The sequence below is a fragment of the Clarias gariepinus genome, chromosome 23, assembly GCF_024256425.1.
Source record: "Clarias gariepinus isolate MV-2021 ecotype Netherlands chromosome 23, CGAR_prim_01v2, whole genome shotgun sequence".
Lineage (NCBI taxonomy): Eukaryota > Metazoa > Chordata > Actinopteri > Siluriformes > Clariidae > Clarias > Clarias gariepinus.
Genome location: NC_071122.1, coordinates 24960001 through 24975802, shown reverse-complemented (window position 1 = coordinate 24975802; position 15802 = coordinate 24960001). Strand labels below are relative to the sequence as shown.

At 39.8% G+C, this 15802-nt stretch overlaps 2 protein-coding genes across 2 annotated transcripts in view; one reads left to right on the top strand and one right to left on the bottom strand.

Annotated features, from left to right (window-relative positions):
• The window catches only part of erc2 (ELKS/RAB6-interacting/CAST family member 2), a 48674-nt gene extending 47504 nt beyond the window's left edge, over positions 1–1170 (top strand). The window contains exon 21 of the mRNA XM_053484072.1: positions 843–1170. The gene's annotated coding sequence lies outside the window, so the exon portion shown is untranslated. The remainder of the gene's footprint in view (positions 1–842) is intronic.
• Positions 1171–5129: 3959 nt separating this feature from the next.
• Positions 5130–9635, bottom strand: LOC128511301 (protein disulfide isomerase CRELD1). The gene is made up of 5 exons (XM_053484091.1): positions 9483–9635; positions 9324–9407; positions 8587–8682; positions 7457–7597; positions 5130–5587 (listed from the first exon to the last, which is right to left on the bottom strand). The coding sequence occupies exons 1-5, from the start codon at positions 9631–9633 to the stop codon at positions 5367–5369; spliced, it is 693 nt and encodes a 230-aa protein (XP_053340066.1). The 5' UTR covers positions 9634–9635; the 3' UTR covers positions 5130–5366.
• Positions 9636–15802: the final 6167 nt, after the last annotated feature.

The following is a 15802-nucleotide window of genomic DNA, read 5'->3' as shown; positions in this document are numbered from 1 at the left end:
ATTTACTCTCAGTATAAATACAGCTGTTCTGTGAAGCCCTCAGAGGCTTGTTAAGAGAATATTAGTGAACAAACAGCAACATGAAGCCCAAGGAACACACCAGACACGTCAGGGACACCTTTGAAAATCTTACAGAGTGCTGTTCAATCTATCATTCGAAAATGGAAAGTGTACAGCACGACTGCAAACCTATCAAGACATGGCCGTTCACCTAAACTGACAGGCCGGGCGAGGAGAGCGTCAATCAGAGAAACAGCCAAGAGGCCCAGGGTAACTCTGGAGGAGCTGCAGAGATCCACAGCTCAGCTAGGAGAGTCTGTACACAGGACAACTAATAGTCGTGCACTTCACAAATCTGTCCTTTATGGAAGAGTGGCAAGAAGAAAGCCATTGTTGAAAAAAAGCCAGTTTGTTACAAGCCATGTGGAAATTTTGATAAAACATTTTTTGTGTTGGTCTATCACATAAAATCTCAATAAAATACATTTACTTTTTATGGTTTTAACGTGACACAATGAGGAAAAGTTGTAGGGGTATGAATACATTTGCAAGGTATTATGTTAGTCGTATCAATAAGGTTTTTGGGGCAACAAAACCGTGAGATTATCCATGAAATTAGAGCATTTACATGGCTTTTTAAGAAATGTATTATTTTTCCATCTGTTCAGCACCAAGACATTTTAATCTAGAATATCTTTTTTTAAACTTTTTTGCACTCTCAGTCTGACATCACCATAATGTCCTCTAATGGTCTTCTAATGAATGTAAAAGTCTAAAGCTGATCAATTCAAGAGTGCCTAATGAACTCCACAGATCACATACAAGTGTCTTCAATCTTGCAGATGGGAGGAGAGATCAGTACGGGAGATTTGCAGGTTTGGATTTTGGAGAGACAAATGCTGATGGAACACCAGGCCAAACACCATTTTGAAGGACCTTTCTTAAGCATGATGTCCTCTCATGCAGTGGACCTGCTTTCATCGCTCTTACCTGCTTGACTCCAGCCGCTCATATCTGACTCTGCCTGCTGCCACGCCCCCTATTGGACTCAGCTGCTGAGCCTGGACGATGGGTCCCGCCAATCACAAACAAAATCTATCATTTCACGCCTCTACTTTAACTGCCAACTTTGAAAACAATGTTTGACATTGTTTAAAAAATAATCCATTGTCTTGAATGTTTTATTTTTATTTTTATTATTATTATTTGTTCAAAAATTCTAATTTGATCACTATGTCAGAGCAAGTTAGTGCTGAGGAAATGTGGGCAAAGTTTCTGGTGTCGTCTGAATGACAACGGTGTGTTAGCTGGACATCATGACAACTTCGTTAGAACCGAGTGTATGCAGCAAAGGTGTTAACTTTTACAATCTGGTCAGAAAATACATATGTAATAATATTGGACCATCAGGGGCGCCTGTGTGATGATGAATATCCCAGCTATATTGGTTGCTCTTTCGGCTCATTTTCCTCATTGGAGTCTAGGTTTTATGCACGACACCACGCACCTATGCACCTCCTCTGCCATCCACTCTAGGCTGTTGTGTTTGGCCAAATCATCACTGTCATCATCATCATCATCATCATCATCATGAGATAAATCACCAAAATGGGCTTAAAACAAAGGAAATAGGATCTCCTACCCGACTCCAGGGTTTTATTCCTAATGGTGCTTTTATTGGTGCTTTACACCTAAACATGGATGGAAACAGCCATCGCTACACTGACTGGTGTCCTGTTATGATGCGCTGCTTAACTGAGAGACACTCGATCAGTCAAGGTTCATGACAAAAGGAGCCTTAATTTGGATGTTTGGAGAGAATCATCAAAGGTCAAAAGGTCAAGACGTAAGAATCCTTATTAGAGGCTGTTTTCTTCCCTTGATGCACCATCCTTGATTCCTGTGACAACAACCCCCTAAACCCTTATCACTGTTCCTGGCGAGTGGTTAGTACATGGAGAAAACACGTCTATATCATTTATACCTTGATTCCGAGTGGTAAGAATGTTGTGCCCTTAAATGTATATTGTAAAAAAACAAGAAAAGGTTAATTTTAAAGCCAAGTGCTACAACAAACCTTTAGAAGCATAAAAATAAATAAAGATAACTAAAAGCAGCAGTCCAGCGTGGAAGGACGTTCGCAGAATTTGCTTAACTTGTATGGACAGGCACTTCAAACCAGGTAACCATGAGAGTCCCTCCCAGATAGCACCCAAACGTTTATACTGGTGTGTTCTGTCCCTCCATGTGATCTTCTGACCAAGTGATTAGCAGCTTCATCTGGAGTTCGCTTCCCTAACAGTGTTGTTTAACTGAAGAACAGACGACTGGACACATCAGAGGATGAATAAATAATTATTCTGACTTGTCTATGCAAGAAAATGGAGCTGCAACATTATAAGCGTGCGTTACCAGTGCCATGGTGGCGTCTTCCTATTTAGCAAATAAAATGGCTTTTATGTTGTTTTAATAGTAACTGACCCACATCAGGAGGAGAAGTTGACTTGTGTGTGCCAGTTGACTGTGACTTGCTCATGGTGGCTTGTAAGCAAAGGGGATTCTATCAGTTGGTTTCTTGTGTTTTCTCAACGTTCTTTGCTGACAACCAGAGAATCTGCATCAGCGGTGGCTTGATTGTTCTGTTGTATAGTAATAAGACCAAGACCTGACTGTTAACTATTGATCCTTTTTTTTTTTGTTGTACAGTTACTGTGATTTCTTCGTCCGCATTGCCACTGATCGTCACTAGACGGCGCCTATGTCGATTCTATACCATTCGAATTGTTGCAGTGGTCACATGTCGTCATGGTAACGTTGTAGACTATATCTCGCTGACTTGTAGGCCGCTTCTAGGCACTACTGTTATTGTTCTCTCAGTGCTGAATCTAGAACTTCTAGAGCTTTAGCCACTGCTGTTGTTCATGAGTACTCGTTTGACGTCGTGTTCTCGGAAGAGTCTTTTTGACGTAATTCAGGAACGTTTACCTGTTACCTTAACTCACCTGCTTTATCTGTGGATCATCTCTTCCTCAGCAGTTTTTTAAAATCCGTTTTTCTTTTTTTTTTTTTTTTTCAAAAAAACTGGCCGCCTTGTTGCTCCCAAAATGCTCTGATCTAGAACAGCAGAACCTCACACTGCCGTTCTAGAGTGTCTCATTTCTCCAAATTTTATACTCATGATGTTATCTGGAATTCATCAAATTCCATTCCTAAATCTTTATTTTACTGATATTTTTCTGGACCATTCTCTTGTCACTGTACTTCCTGTAACCAGTGTTCCATTATCCATATTTCTCGAGGCAGTCGGTCGATTCAGATTCATCGTCTTTATCTCAGTGTGTTTCTGAGCTACATCCTCGTCCTCATCACCTCCGTCACAGAGCCGACTCAGTCGTCTCTTTAACGCAACGATCTACTGTGCAACTGCGTGGTCGCCGTCTGTTAGCGCAACTTTTGGACAGAATAGAAGAAAAAAGGCAAAGTTTTTTTTTTCATTTTTATTTCGAGTCCTCCATTTTCAGGTTCTTTAATCGACTGTATACTTGAAGCAGGGGTGAAGTCTCCTACCATAAAAAAAAACGACGATGAAAAAAATTTATTTATGTGAGTGATTACAATAAGAATATAAAAAAACAACACACACACTTACAGCTGGTGGTGAGTTCTCTGCCAGCAGCTCGTCGAACTATGGAGGGGTGGCGTGCTCAAAAACACTCTTTACTCTCCTTGAAATAAAACGACTAGGGGTTTGAGAAGGGAAAAAAAATGAACAAAAAATGTTTGTGCTTGTGCGTGTGTGTAAGCAGCAGTTGTATAGTTTCAGTTCACAATGTCAAAATGCAAAATCTTTGGACGGATATATAAATATATCTATATATAAATAAATATAAGAAAAGCAAATCACTGTGACCGATGCTAGAAAAAAAAGATAAATGTTTATTTATTTATTTATTTAATTTATTTAAAATTGTGCTTTTAATTGTTGTTTTGTTTATCTCATTTTTATATGTTTTTTTTAACATTTAAGGATTTGGGAAATGTCAAATCTATATATGTAAATGTCTGTACGATGTGCAGTAACGATCCAGAACAAGAGCTTCACCGCGAGCGCGCGCATGCCGAATGAGTAACGTGTGTGAAACGTGAAAGGTGTTTCTAGACCGGTATGTCCTCGTCTGTGCAAATAACCGAAAGTGTGTTAGCATGAGGATTTTTGTGTATGCCTGTGTGTGTGCGCGAGTCTTGCATGGGTATTTACGTAGGAGAGCGTGTGTGCAAGTGTGTGTGTGCAAGTGTGTGTGTGTGTGTGTGTGTGTATGAGTGAGAGTGTGTCATTACAGGACGTTGTGATAGATCCTGGATGAGAATTCGAGGAGTTCAGCATGAGTTCTGTCTGTCATGTTCGGTGTTTCTGATGCACGACGGGACTCTGCCGTCCCTCTGCACCATCTCCAGGTGTTTGCTATCATGTGTGTCGTGACCCAAAATGTTACTGAGTGTTGGCCAGTTGGTTTATAGCCATTCAATAAAGAGTGACATTCTTTCTGAAATGCACTGTGGTCTGGGTTTTGTTCGGTTGTTATTATCATTTGCTCAGAGAGCATTATGTCCTGACCCAAATGCCATGTTCTGGTACGTACTGTAAATACAGACTAGAACCATGGGTGTAATTTACAGGGGAAAATGAGGGACGTATAATTAAAATCAGCCAGTATGACCCCCAAATATCATCTATATAAATGAAAGAAAGGTTTTGTCAGTATATTGGTCAGAACTCGCTCTTATAAAGATATCTTTATAAGTCGTACATTGGAGGACCAGAAACCAGACTTTTTATTAGAAATTTTATTCTGTCTGTCTGTAATTTAATGAACCAATCCGTTAGTAGAATCTCCTGCAGTTCATTAGATCTCTGCCCGAAGTTTAATTTGCACCATCAGTAAAATCTAAATGTGGAGTAAAAGTGATGTTATGAACAGTTATGTGTGGGATTTAATAATCTACTGTAAAATAATCTACTAATGCGCTACAAATTTGTTGCTTTTATACAAGGTGAAGGATTTTACGCTCTACACCTGCACAAACTGGAATATCTAGAGCATGATGAAAGCATGAAAGAGTTCCTTCCTTTTAACATTAATGTGAAACAGGGACACGGGTGGGGATCCCTACCTTCAATATCCCAGAAATAACATATCAGGCAAACGTAGGTGATATTGACATAGAATTGAGATGTTCACAAGTCAGTGAGTGTTTATAAACTGAACGTAAAAATAAAACAATCCCAATTTTCTGTCCAAGCAAGCAAACTGTTCCTGTTCCTGTGCTTGCTCTCAGTCCCAGTCCTCTTAGTCCTCCTGCGCACTTCATCTCCCCTTAAGGAAGCTGTCCATCAGGCGATCGCTCTTGCCTGAGAGCCAGTATCCCACCATGGCCGCCGTAGCACCGATGAAAATGGAGGTGAACATCATGTCTCCTTTAGCAGCCAGCGTGGCCAGGACGCACAGAATCACGCCGAAGAACATCTGCTTCAGCACCTCCACCTCGTCGTCCTGGAGATCATCAAACAAGCCACGTTCCTGTCCCGCTGGAGAGGAGCAGATATGAATCACATGTTGAGAACTTGACAGTGTTGCTCATTTCTTTGTGGTATGTTTATCAAACCATATAATGCCCTGTGATAACGATATCGATGGGCAGCTGCTCTACTGTCAGTGGGACTGTTATAGGTAGTGTGTACAGGTATATTGTAGCACTAAAAATAGCCTGCTGGTTTTTATTTTATCACATTTACTGTATCACAGTCATGTCATATTTATATGTCTAATATACTATTTCACACACACTGATCAGCCGGAACATTATGACCACCTGCCTAATATTGAGTATGTCCCTCTTTACCACAAAAACAGTGATGCACTGTTTTCCTAAACCTTTCACAACCAGCATCAATCTTTTCATTTATTTGAGCTATGGTAGGGCTTTGATTGGATTGGACTACATGGGCCAGCCTTCACTCCCCATGTGCATCTTGGAGTCTTGGTCAGCCATGACCTTGTCACCAGTTCACTGGGATCTTTGGATCACCTTTGGTTGGTCCTGACCACTGCAGACCAGGAACATCCCACAAGAACAAGTGGTGCTCTTAATGGGAGCCGCATAAGTGTTGAGCTGTTGAGCTGTTGGCTTCTATTTAGCTTTTTAAACAATCTTAGCGTGATATAGTTTGGATATGCATGGATAGATCATTAATTTGTATGATTATATTGTTGTCATGAGACATGTGGATGGATATATTTCTGGGAGATTTTGGATGGATTCTGGTATTCTGCTTGCCCTTCTACATCTGGAAGAGAGAAAGCTATTGCTAAGAAAACCATCTTCAAGTAACTGTTCCCTTACAATGCCACAACCTGGACATTTAAATGATTTCAAGTGATTTAAGACTGTTAATTAGGGCCAGAAGAGAGGACAACATTCCCTCCACTCCCTCTCTTGTTATCTCAGGACAAGCAATTAGTCGGGTTTTCACCTTTAAATTGCTTGGTGTTTAAATCTCCTCTGACTTCTCATGGGATGCCCCATGGTTTCGAAGGTGCGCCACAGAATATACCATCTTTGTGCTGCTAAAAAAAGCAGGTTTTCCTTGTGATGTTTTAGTCCAAGTTCACTTGACTTTCATACGGCCAGTTCTCGAGTGTGCGCGTCCAGTATGGGGTGGTCTACCTGAAGGTCTCTCTGAGAAGTTAGAGAGGATCCAAAAGTGATGCTGTCGGATAAAAGGCATTCCGACCTTAACTCTCCCAGCAGTGAGTGAAAGGCGCGTGTTTTATTAAAACACTCAGGGACAGTTCATCACCGCTGCATTGTTTCCTGCTTGTGGCTCCAACAGCTACTTATTCCCTCCAGCGGCACATGGCATTTGCTAAACCCAGAAATAAAAGTAAACGCCTTTATTCCGCGTGCTCTAACGCTGTCGTATAGAGAACCTACATGTGCTTGATTAGGATGCCTTTTCTGTGTATCTGTATCCTTTTTTTTCTTTTCCATATTGCTTATATATGAATTTATTGCTTGTACAAGCAATATTATTTTTGATTGAACAATATATTATTGATTTTCGTTACAAATTGGCTTTTCTCACAGTAGCTACATTTTCACTAGTGACTTTGACAAGAAACAAATTGTGATGGCTAGAGGACTGGGACAGAGCAACTCCATAACTGCAGGTCTTGTGGGATGTTTCTGGTCTGCAGGGTCATGGGGTGGCCAGGGGTCACTGATGGGGATTAATAGTCTGATCCAATACAAGCACTAGTGTAGATCAAACTGCTGAAAATGTTAGCGACACGCATAATAATATGATCAATATTTAGTGACACGGCTGATGGGTGTATATGCATTACAGTAAAATACAGGATTTAAAGGCGTCTTCGTGCTCTCAGTGTGTCCTCACCGGGGGTCTGGTTCCTCACACACGTGGTGCCCTTGCGTGTAAAGCCTGATGCACAGAGGCACTGGTACGATCCTTCAGTGTTCACGCACAGAGCGTTGATATCGGAGCAGGCCAGCACCTCCTCACCGCACTCGTCAATGTCTGAAACACACACTGCTCTTACTTATGCATGGTACTGGTAACACAAACATGGTGTATGGTTATGGCTCCCCCTGGTGGATCTAAGCACAGCTCTCTGTGAGGACCTTCCCACAATGCTTCAGCACTGCATGTGTAGAGGCGTACAAACCGTTCACAATTAGATCAACTCCACAGTGACAAAGGTAACGTATTGAAATTTATCATTTGCTGTTTACATCAGGGAGGTAAAAAAAAACACAATAATAATCAATATAAATAAAAGAAAGGTTTTGTCTGTAAATCAGTTAGAACTCGCTCTTACAATGATTTTTTTATGTTTCATACATTGGAGCACGAGAAACCTGTCTCAGAGAAATGTCTGTCTGTCTCTGTCTAGCCACAACATGTGTGGGATTTAATAATCTACTTTAAAATAAAGTAATGTTATACTGTCTCAATGTAAACAAACACCTGCACCAATAGATATTAATTAGAAAAGATAAAGTGAATATTTTTACTGGGATTAGTTCATATTTTCACTTTGGCTGAAATAACAGCGCTGAAGTGGTATAAGTGAATTTTAACACGCTGGAGTGGTTTTAAGACAAAACTTCATCTTTATCCTTTTATCTACTTTTTCTAAACAGACAGAGAGACAGACAGAGAGACAGTCAGAGAGACAGTCAGAGAGACAGACAGAGAGACAGTCAGAGAGACAGTCAGAGAGACAGACAGAGAGACAGACAGAGAGACAGACAGAGAGACAGACAGAAAGACAGACAGAGAGACAGTCAGAGAGACAGACAGACATGTACGTGGGCTTCAACCTGAAATAATAATAATATCACTGATTACATTAAAGATCAGCAGATTATTTTTAGCTTTAACCTTTTAACTATTTTCCCACCAACGACACATACGTCTGCTAGTAATAATTATAAGAAAGCGCACTACCCAAACCCTCATGTTGTTAAACGTGCTGTTTAAGATTGTTCCAGCTCTTATCTCACCTAAACACTTCAGATCAGCTGATCTGTAGCCTGGAGCACATTTCTTACAGCGGGCAGGACCGGAGCCCATACAGCCCACACACGCCCGGTCACAACCTGACACACACACACACACACACACACACACACACACACACACAGGAAAGAACAGAAAATTTTACAATATCTGTATGACCAGCATGTTAATCTTTATCATTAACATCATCCTCATCAGAGTCCAAGATTTATATTTATATTTTTAATAAAATCCTGTGTTTTTAGGTACAGCGGACCCTCGGCATCCGATCGCCCCGGCTTGCGAATGTGTGGGAGTATTGTATCGGCCTCATCGGCTTTATGAGTCAATCCGGGAGCTAAAAAAGTGAGTTTTTCTAGGCAAAAATATGACTTCCCTTAAGAACTCGCCTCCGGAACGGATTAAATTCGTATCCTAAAGTGCCCCTGTGTCTGTCGCTCAGTCATGGTTTATTTTCGCTTTGGTTTCTGTACATTACCCACAATGCTGTTTGACTCCCTTCTGGTCGTGGTGCACTGGTGTATAGACTGTATTGTTTCTCCTTAGAGGGATCAGTACAGCGCGACTAGTGCTTTAGTCTGAGAACAAAACTTTCCTGTTATAATTTATATTGGAGACACAGTGTTCCTTCTCAATACAGCATTAGTTACTAATGTCATTACTGTAGTCCAGGGTGGAGTTGTCCTTTAAATGTGTGTGTGTGTGTGTGTGTGGTACTCACTTCTGCACTCATATGATGAATATGTATTAATGCAGTATGTATTAGCTGGACACTTCGCCAACTCTGTCCCGCACTCATCGATGTCTGCAAGAGAGGGAACGCATTTAAACACACACACACACACACAAACACACAAACACATGAAAACAGAGTACTTACCCACACACACATTGTCGTGCAGCGTGAACCCTGACAGACACTGCAGACACTGGTTTCTTTCAGGTCCTCCACAGGCTTTGCAGTGTTCAGAGCAGTTGTTGCCAAGAGACAGTGCAGGTAGGAGCAGGAACCACAGAGTGCACATCAACATCGCCCCCTACAGACCAAACACCAGCACAACATCAACATCGCCCCCTACAGACCAAACACCAGCACAACATCAACATCGCCCCCTACAGACCAAACACCAGCACAACATCAACATCGCCCCCTACAGACCAAACACCAGCACAACATCAACATCGCCCCCTACAGACCAAACACCAGCACAACATCAACATCGCCCCCTACAGACCAAACACCAGCACAACATCAACATCGCCCCCTACAGGCCATACATACAGGTATTCAGGGCTTGATGAACAGAAAGTTTTAGGGTTGTTTGCTCAACAGCAACAATTTCACTAACAAATAAAAGTTTTACTTTTTAAACTTTCTATAATTAGATATAAATTAGGACATAGTTGGTTGATTTTTAAAGGGATTTTTACATGGAAAGGTTTTGTGATTATCTTTTATACCACTGACACTTAAGGTCTAATTACAGTGCAAAAGTATTCACACCCCGTGAACTTTTCCACATTTTGTCCACGTTACAACCACAAACGTAAATGTATTTTTTTGGGATTTTATGTGATAAAAATGGATGAGCGAGTTCGCCGTGGAAGACCTTGACTGGCCTGCACAGAGTCCTGACCTCAACCCGATAGAACACCTTTGAGATGAATTAGAGCGGAGACTGAGAGACACGCCTTCTCGTCCAACATCAGCGTCTGACCTCATAAATACACTTCTGGAAGTAATGGTCAAAAGTGCCCGTAAACACACTCGTACACCCTGTGGAAAGCCTTCTCAGAAGAGTTGAAGCTGTTATGGCTGCAGAGGGGGCGGGGCCAACATCATATTAAACCCTATGGATTACGAACTGGATGTTACTCGAGTTCATTTGCAGGTGAAGGCAGGCGAGACAATACTTTGGCAATATGGTGTAGATGTCAGATCCATTAGTTCCTTTTTTTTCCCATGCTGATCCAATAACACGGCCTCCACCATGTCTGAGGATGTCTGGTACACTTTGGATCTGCTTTATGACTACATGGAAGTCCAGATCCAGTATGTGGCTCATTCTACAGAAAAGATGGAATTTGGGTGATAAAAAAACTTCGGGGTATTTTTTCTTTCACACCTTCTTTCATTAACTTCTTTAATAGCAATAACTTTTAAACTTTATGAAACCACAAAACCACAAAAGAATCACAACTATTTACAAAATGGCTCCCATACTGTATGTACATGTAAGACCACATGGGGTTCACTGATGCCAAAATCAATTAATTATTAGATATAATCAGTTTTTATGTCCAATTTCTGACAGTTATAATCATAAAATGAGTAACAACAATGACAGATTTTTAAACGCTTCAATTCAATTTAATTTAATTTAACAATTGTCATTGGCTCAAAGCAGCTTTTAATCAAAAGAATTATTTAAGTCTGTATGGAGTGTGAGTGCATGAACAGAGTTAAATTGAATTAAACGCTTTACATAAAAAATTGTCAAATATATTTTAAAATAAACTCTTTTTGTACACCATAGTTTAAGATAACTGATATATATTTAATATGATAATTTTTTAAAATGATTTTATTGTTTTTAACTCATTTTATAAGATGTTGATGTGAATCAGATTTATTTAGACTCCCATGTTTCCTTGAACTTGCCCTCCTATTAAAGTGCAATAAAATATTAAACATTAAAATAAAAAAAATTGTAAAAGTACATACTATATTTTCTGAAGATATAATAATAATAATAATAATAATAATATATATATAAGTAATGTGTCTCTTTTGTTAGTTGAAGTGACAGCACTTTTCTACCATATGTGTAGAATGACCTGCGACAAAATACTGAAATATAGTTTGAGTAAATTACTACTGATACAGTATAAATACCCTGCGTCTGTCGGTCTAGTTCAGTACACATGGGGAGGACTGCTGACTTGGCATATTTATTCAGTACATGTGTGTCTAAAGTCTCGTTGTGTAAACTGTCACACTTTCTCAGTAAAGAAATAAAGTGTACATATACATATAATCATCTCTACTGTTAGTTTATGTCTGAGCTTAGCAGTGAAGAAAAGGTGAAATCACAAAAACAAACAAACAAACAAACAGGATTACAGGTCAGTTGTAATAAATTACAAATAAAAGGGTGTTGAAAGGTTTTTATGATGTTATTTCTTAGATATATCTGATGAAATGAAACGTGTGTCTTTTTGTCTATTTGCAGTAAGTGAATAAGTGAATCTTCCCGTGACTGGGGTGTTTACTCGCTCTGTGAGTTGATTGGTTCATCCCCCACACCTGGACTCTCGCACCTGAGACTATTTAAGGGGGCGTGGCTCTGTGCTCATGCTAAAACTTTTTTTTCAGAATTTGGTTGATTTGCAGTGTTTAAGTCTCTGCCTCATATCTCTCTCTCTCTCAGTCTCTTTCTGTGTGTGTGTGTGTGTGTGTGTGTGTGTGTGTGTATGGGAGGGCCATTATTCTAACTGATAGAAGTTTAGAGTTTCTCTTCTTACCTTTTGTGCTTTGGAATATTCACTCCATAAACCGGTACTGTGATGTGAATCAGAAGTTTCAATCAGTCCTGGGTGTGTGTTAATCTTCACGCTGCTCCTTCTGTCTCTTTGTCCTTCTCAGTGGGAGGAGACACACAGGCGGGTTTATTAATAGCCCCAGAAGTGCAGAGGGTATTTTTACAACCTCTGACAGTCTAAAATGACAGCATGTACTACAGTTAGCTCAGCTACTGCAACAACTTCTAGAACGGTGTAATGTTGTATAGTTACACAAAATCTGTCTGCAGTCTCTGAGTCAAAATGAAGCCAAATATATAAAGGCGGAAATAATCATGGTAATTAAATAAACAGGATTAGTATAAGAAAGCAGTGTTGGAATGATAGAAGTTATAATTAGAAGATGATACAAATAACCTGATAGTTGTGTGTCAGTGAAGATTTGTTTAAATATAACCTGAGAAAAATAAGATTTTCAGTTTTCACATATGAAACGTCTGTTACACACAAAAATAATAATAATAATAATAATTTACTGTTGCAGTTACAGATACGATCTAAAGTGAAATGGAAAAGTCACAGTAAAATAGAAGTTTTAGGGTTAGGGTGAGATTACTGCACCAAAAACTTTAAAAAAAAGTAATGATTAAATGATGATACAAATAATCCAATATTTGGAGAAGGTAATCAAACAAATAAAGCTGGTTTAAATATAATCTGAGAATAATAAGTATTTCTGTTTTCACAGGTCTCGCATGACAGAACGTTTTATTACACGACCTTTAATCAGGTCAAGTCGGCTTTTATTCTCATTTCAGTTATACTGTATACAGTTAGACACGAAACAACATTTCAATGTTATTAAATAATAAGACATTGCACGTGTGATGGGTTGGACAACTGTTTCAACTTTATTTTTTATAAATAATACCATTGTATGGGGAATTACAAAACTTCCAGACTGTATATGAGGAGCAGGAAAAACAAAACAAAGTTTACCAAGATGGGTTCTCATCTCTGGGGCGTGAGGTGGCGTACTCCCTGGACAGGGTGCCAATCCATTACAAGCACGCTCACACTCACACACTGTCGGCAATTTAGAAACACCGGTTAACCCAATCTGTAAGTTGTTGGACTGTGGGAGAAAATGGCGGCAATCAAACCCTCAACCTGAGAAGCCTTATATATTTAATTATTTTCCAGGTTATTATTTTTTGTTTGTAAATACACTGTATGATATATATATATATATACAGGTGTTGGACAATGAAACTGAAACGCCTGGTATTAGACCACAATAATTCATTAGTATGGTGAAGGGCCTCCTTTTGGGGCATCAATTAGTCTCGGAATGACAGATACAAGTCCTGCACAGTGGCCAGAGGGATTTTGAGCCATTCTTCTTGCAAAATAGTGGCCAGGTCACTACATGATGCTGGTGGAGGAAAACGTTTCCTGAACCTCCAAAACACTCAATACACACTCAATAATATTTAGATCTGGTGACTGTGCAGACCATGAGAGACGTTAAACTTCACTTTTATGTCCATCAAACCACTCTGTCACCTGTCTTTTTGTATGAACCCGCCTTCAGGATACAATATTTGAACCACTGGGTGCACATGGTCCTCCAGAATGGTTCGGTAGTCCTTGGCAGTGACGCACCCATCTAGCACAAGTATTGGGCCTGGGAAATGCCATGATATTGCAGCCCAAACTATCACTGATCCACCCTCATGCTTCATTCTGGGCGTGTAACAGTCTGGATGGTACACTTCTTTGGGGCTTCTTCACAACGTAACTCTCCCGGATGTGGGGAAGACAGTGAAGCTGGAAACTTCATCAGAAAACAATACGTGTTTCACATTGTCCACAGCTCAAGATTTTTACTGCTGGCACTATTAAAACTGACGTTTGGCATTGGCTTGATTGACCAAAGGTTTGGCTATAGCAGCTCGGCCATGTACATTGACCCTGTAGAGCTCCAGGCGAACAGTTTTGGTCGAAACAGGAGAGTTGAGGTGGACATTTAATTCTACAGTGAGTTGGGCAGCTGTGGTTTTATGTTTATTGGATCCAATCGGGGTTAGCACTCAGACATCCCTTTCAGACAGCTTCCTCTTGTGTCCACAGTTACTCCTGTTGGATGTGGTTCTTCTTTCTTGGTGGTATCCTAACATTACTCTGGCTCGCGAGACGCGCACCACAATTTGTCCTCTTTTGAACTCTGATATGTCACCCATAATGTTGTGCATTGCAATATTTTAAGCAAAACTGTGCTATTACTCTGTTAATTACACTCTGCTCTTACTGGTGGATGTGCAATCAATGAAGATTGGGCAGCAGGCTGGTCAACTTTAGCTATGAAACCTCCAACACTAAACTGGCCGGTGTTTCAGTTTGATTGTCCATATTTTCCCTCCTTATATTTTTTCATTAATTATCAACAGAACTCTCTAAACTGGAAAATGTTGATGTTTGAACAAAATGACATCACCAGGCCTTGTCTTTATTATTTATTTATTAAATAAACAGGATGTAAATATTAGAAAATTAAACACTATTTAAAGAACACATGATTAATAATCATGTATTATCATTTGAGAAAAGCAACACTATGGTTGTGTGTTTGAGTGTAAAATCAGGTGCACTGTACATACAGATTATATAATATATAATAACTATATTTTAATATGAATATACATAAACATATACAACATTTACAAGTTTACTGTAATAAATTTATATAAAAATTATTCTGTTTCTCTAAATAAGTCTACAACTTTCAGATATTTTCATGATACCGCGGCCCCAGGAGGCTGATAATCAGAGCTACATCTTCTAATGTGTGTGTTTTCTTCTTTCACACATTTTTATACCTTAAGAAAAAAAAAACTATTTATGATTTAGTTTGACTTTGCAGAATTAAAACTTAAATCCACCTTCATTTCTTTCCAACAAAACAAGCAAATACATAGACACAACCCAAAGTGCGAGCACATAATGTGTTTTACACAAATCAGCTTTACTTTAACCTAGCATTAGCCGAGCTCCAGTGCAAAAACAAAAAAGCAAACCCTAGACCGTGAATATCGGATCCACTAACTTTCAACTGTGGACCGAACAAATCTCTAGTGTTTCTGTAGACAGATTTCACAAACTCTTCCAAACCTTCTAACACAGGTTACGAGCTTATCCCAGAACATTGGCACCTTTTATCTGGACCAGAACTGCAGGATTACACAATTAGTTTAAAATAAGTAATTTCAGTAACTGTGCACACACGTGGTGTGAGTGAACAACCTCCTGAATGGCACATTTGTATTGTAGTACTGATTACCGGCACATGGCGATTAGCACCTGCACTGTCATGTTAGGGCTGCATTTAAAATTCCAGAATAGGGCGGGGCAATGTAACGATTTAATGTTGATGTAATGATAGATTACAGAAATGATATTACATAGAGATGCAGGTAGGCACACACTGGTTTACACACTGGTCGCTTTCCACCTTCAGGTTCCAGGCTGTTATGAGTGTGTGCCCTGTTATTTATCCATCCAGGGTGTACCTCGTCTCATGCCCTAAGCCCCCTGGGATAGGCTCCGCCCCCCGTGACCCTGTATACAGGATAAAGCGGTATAGACGATGAGTGAGTGAGTGAGTGAGTGAGTGAGGTG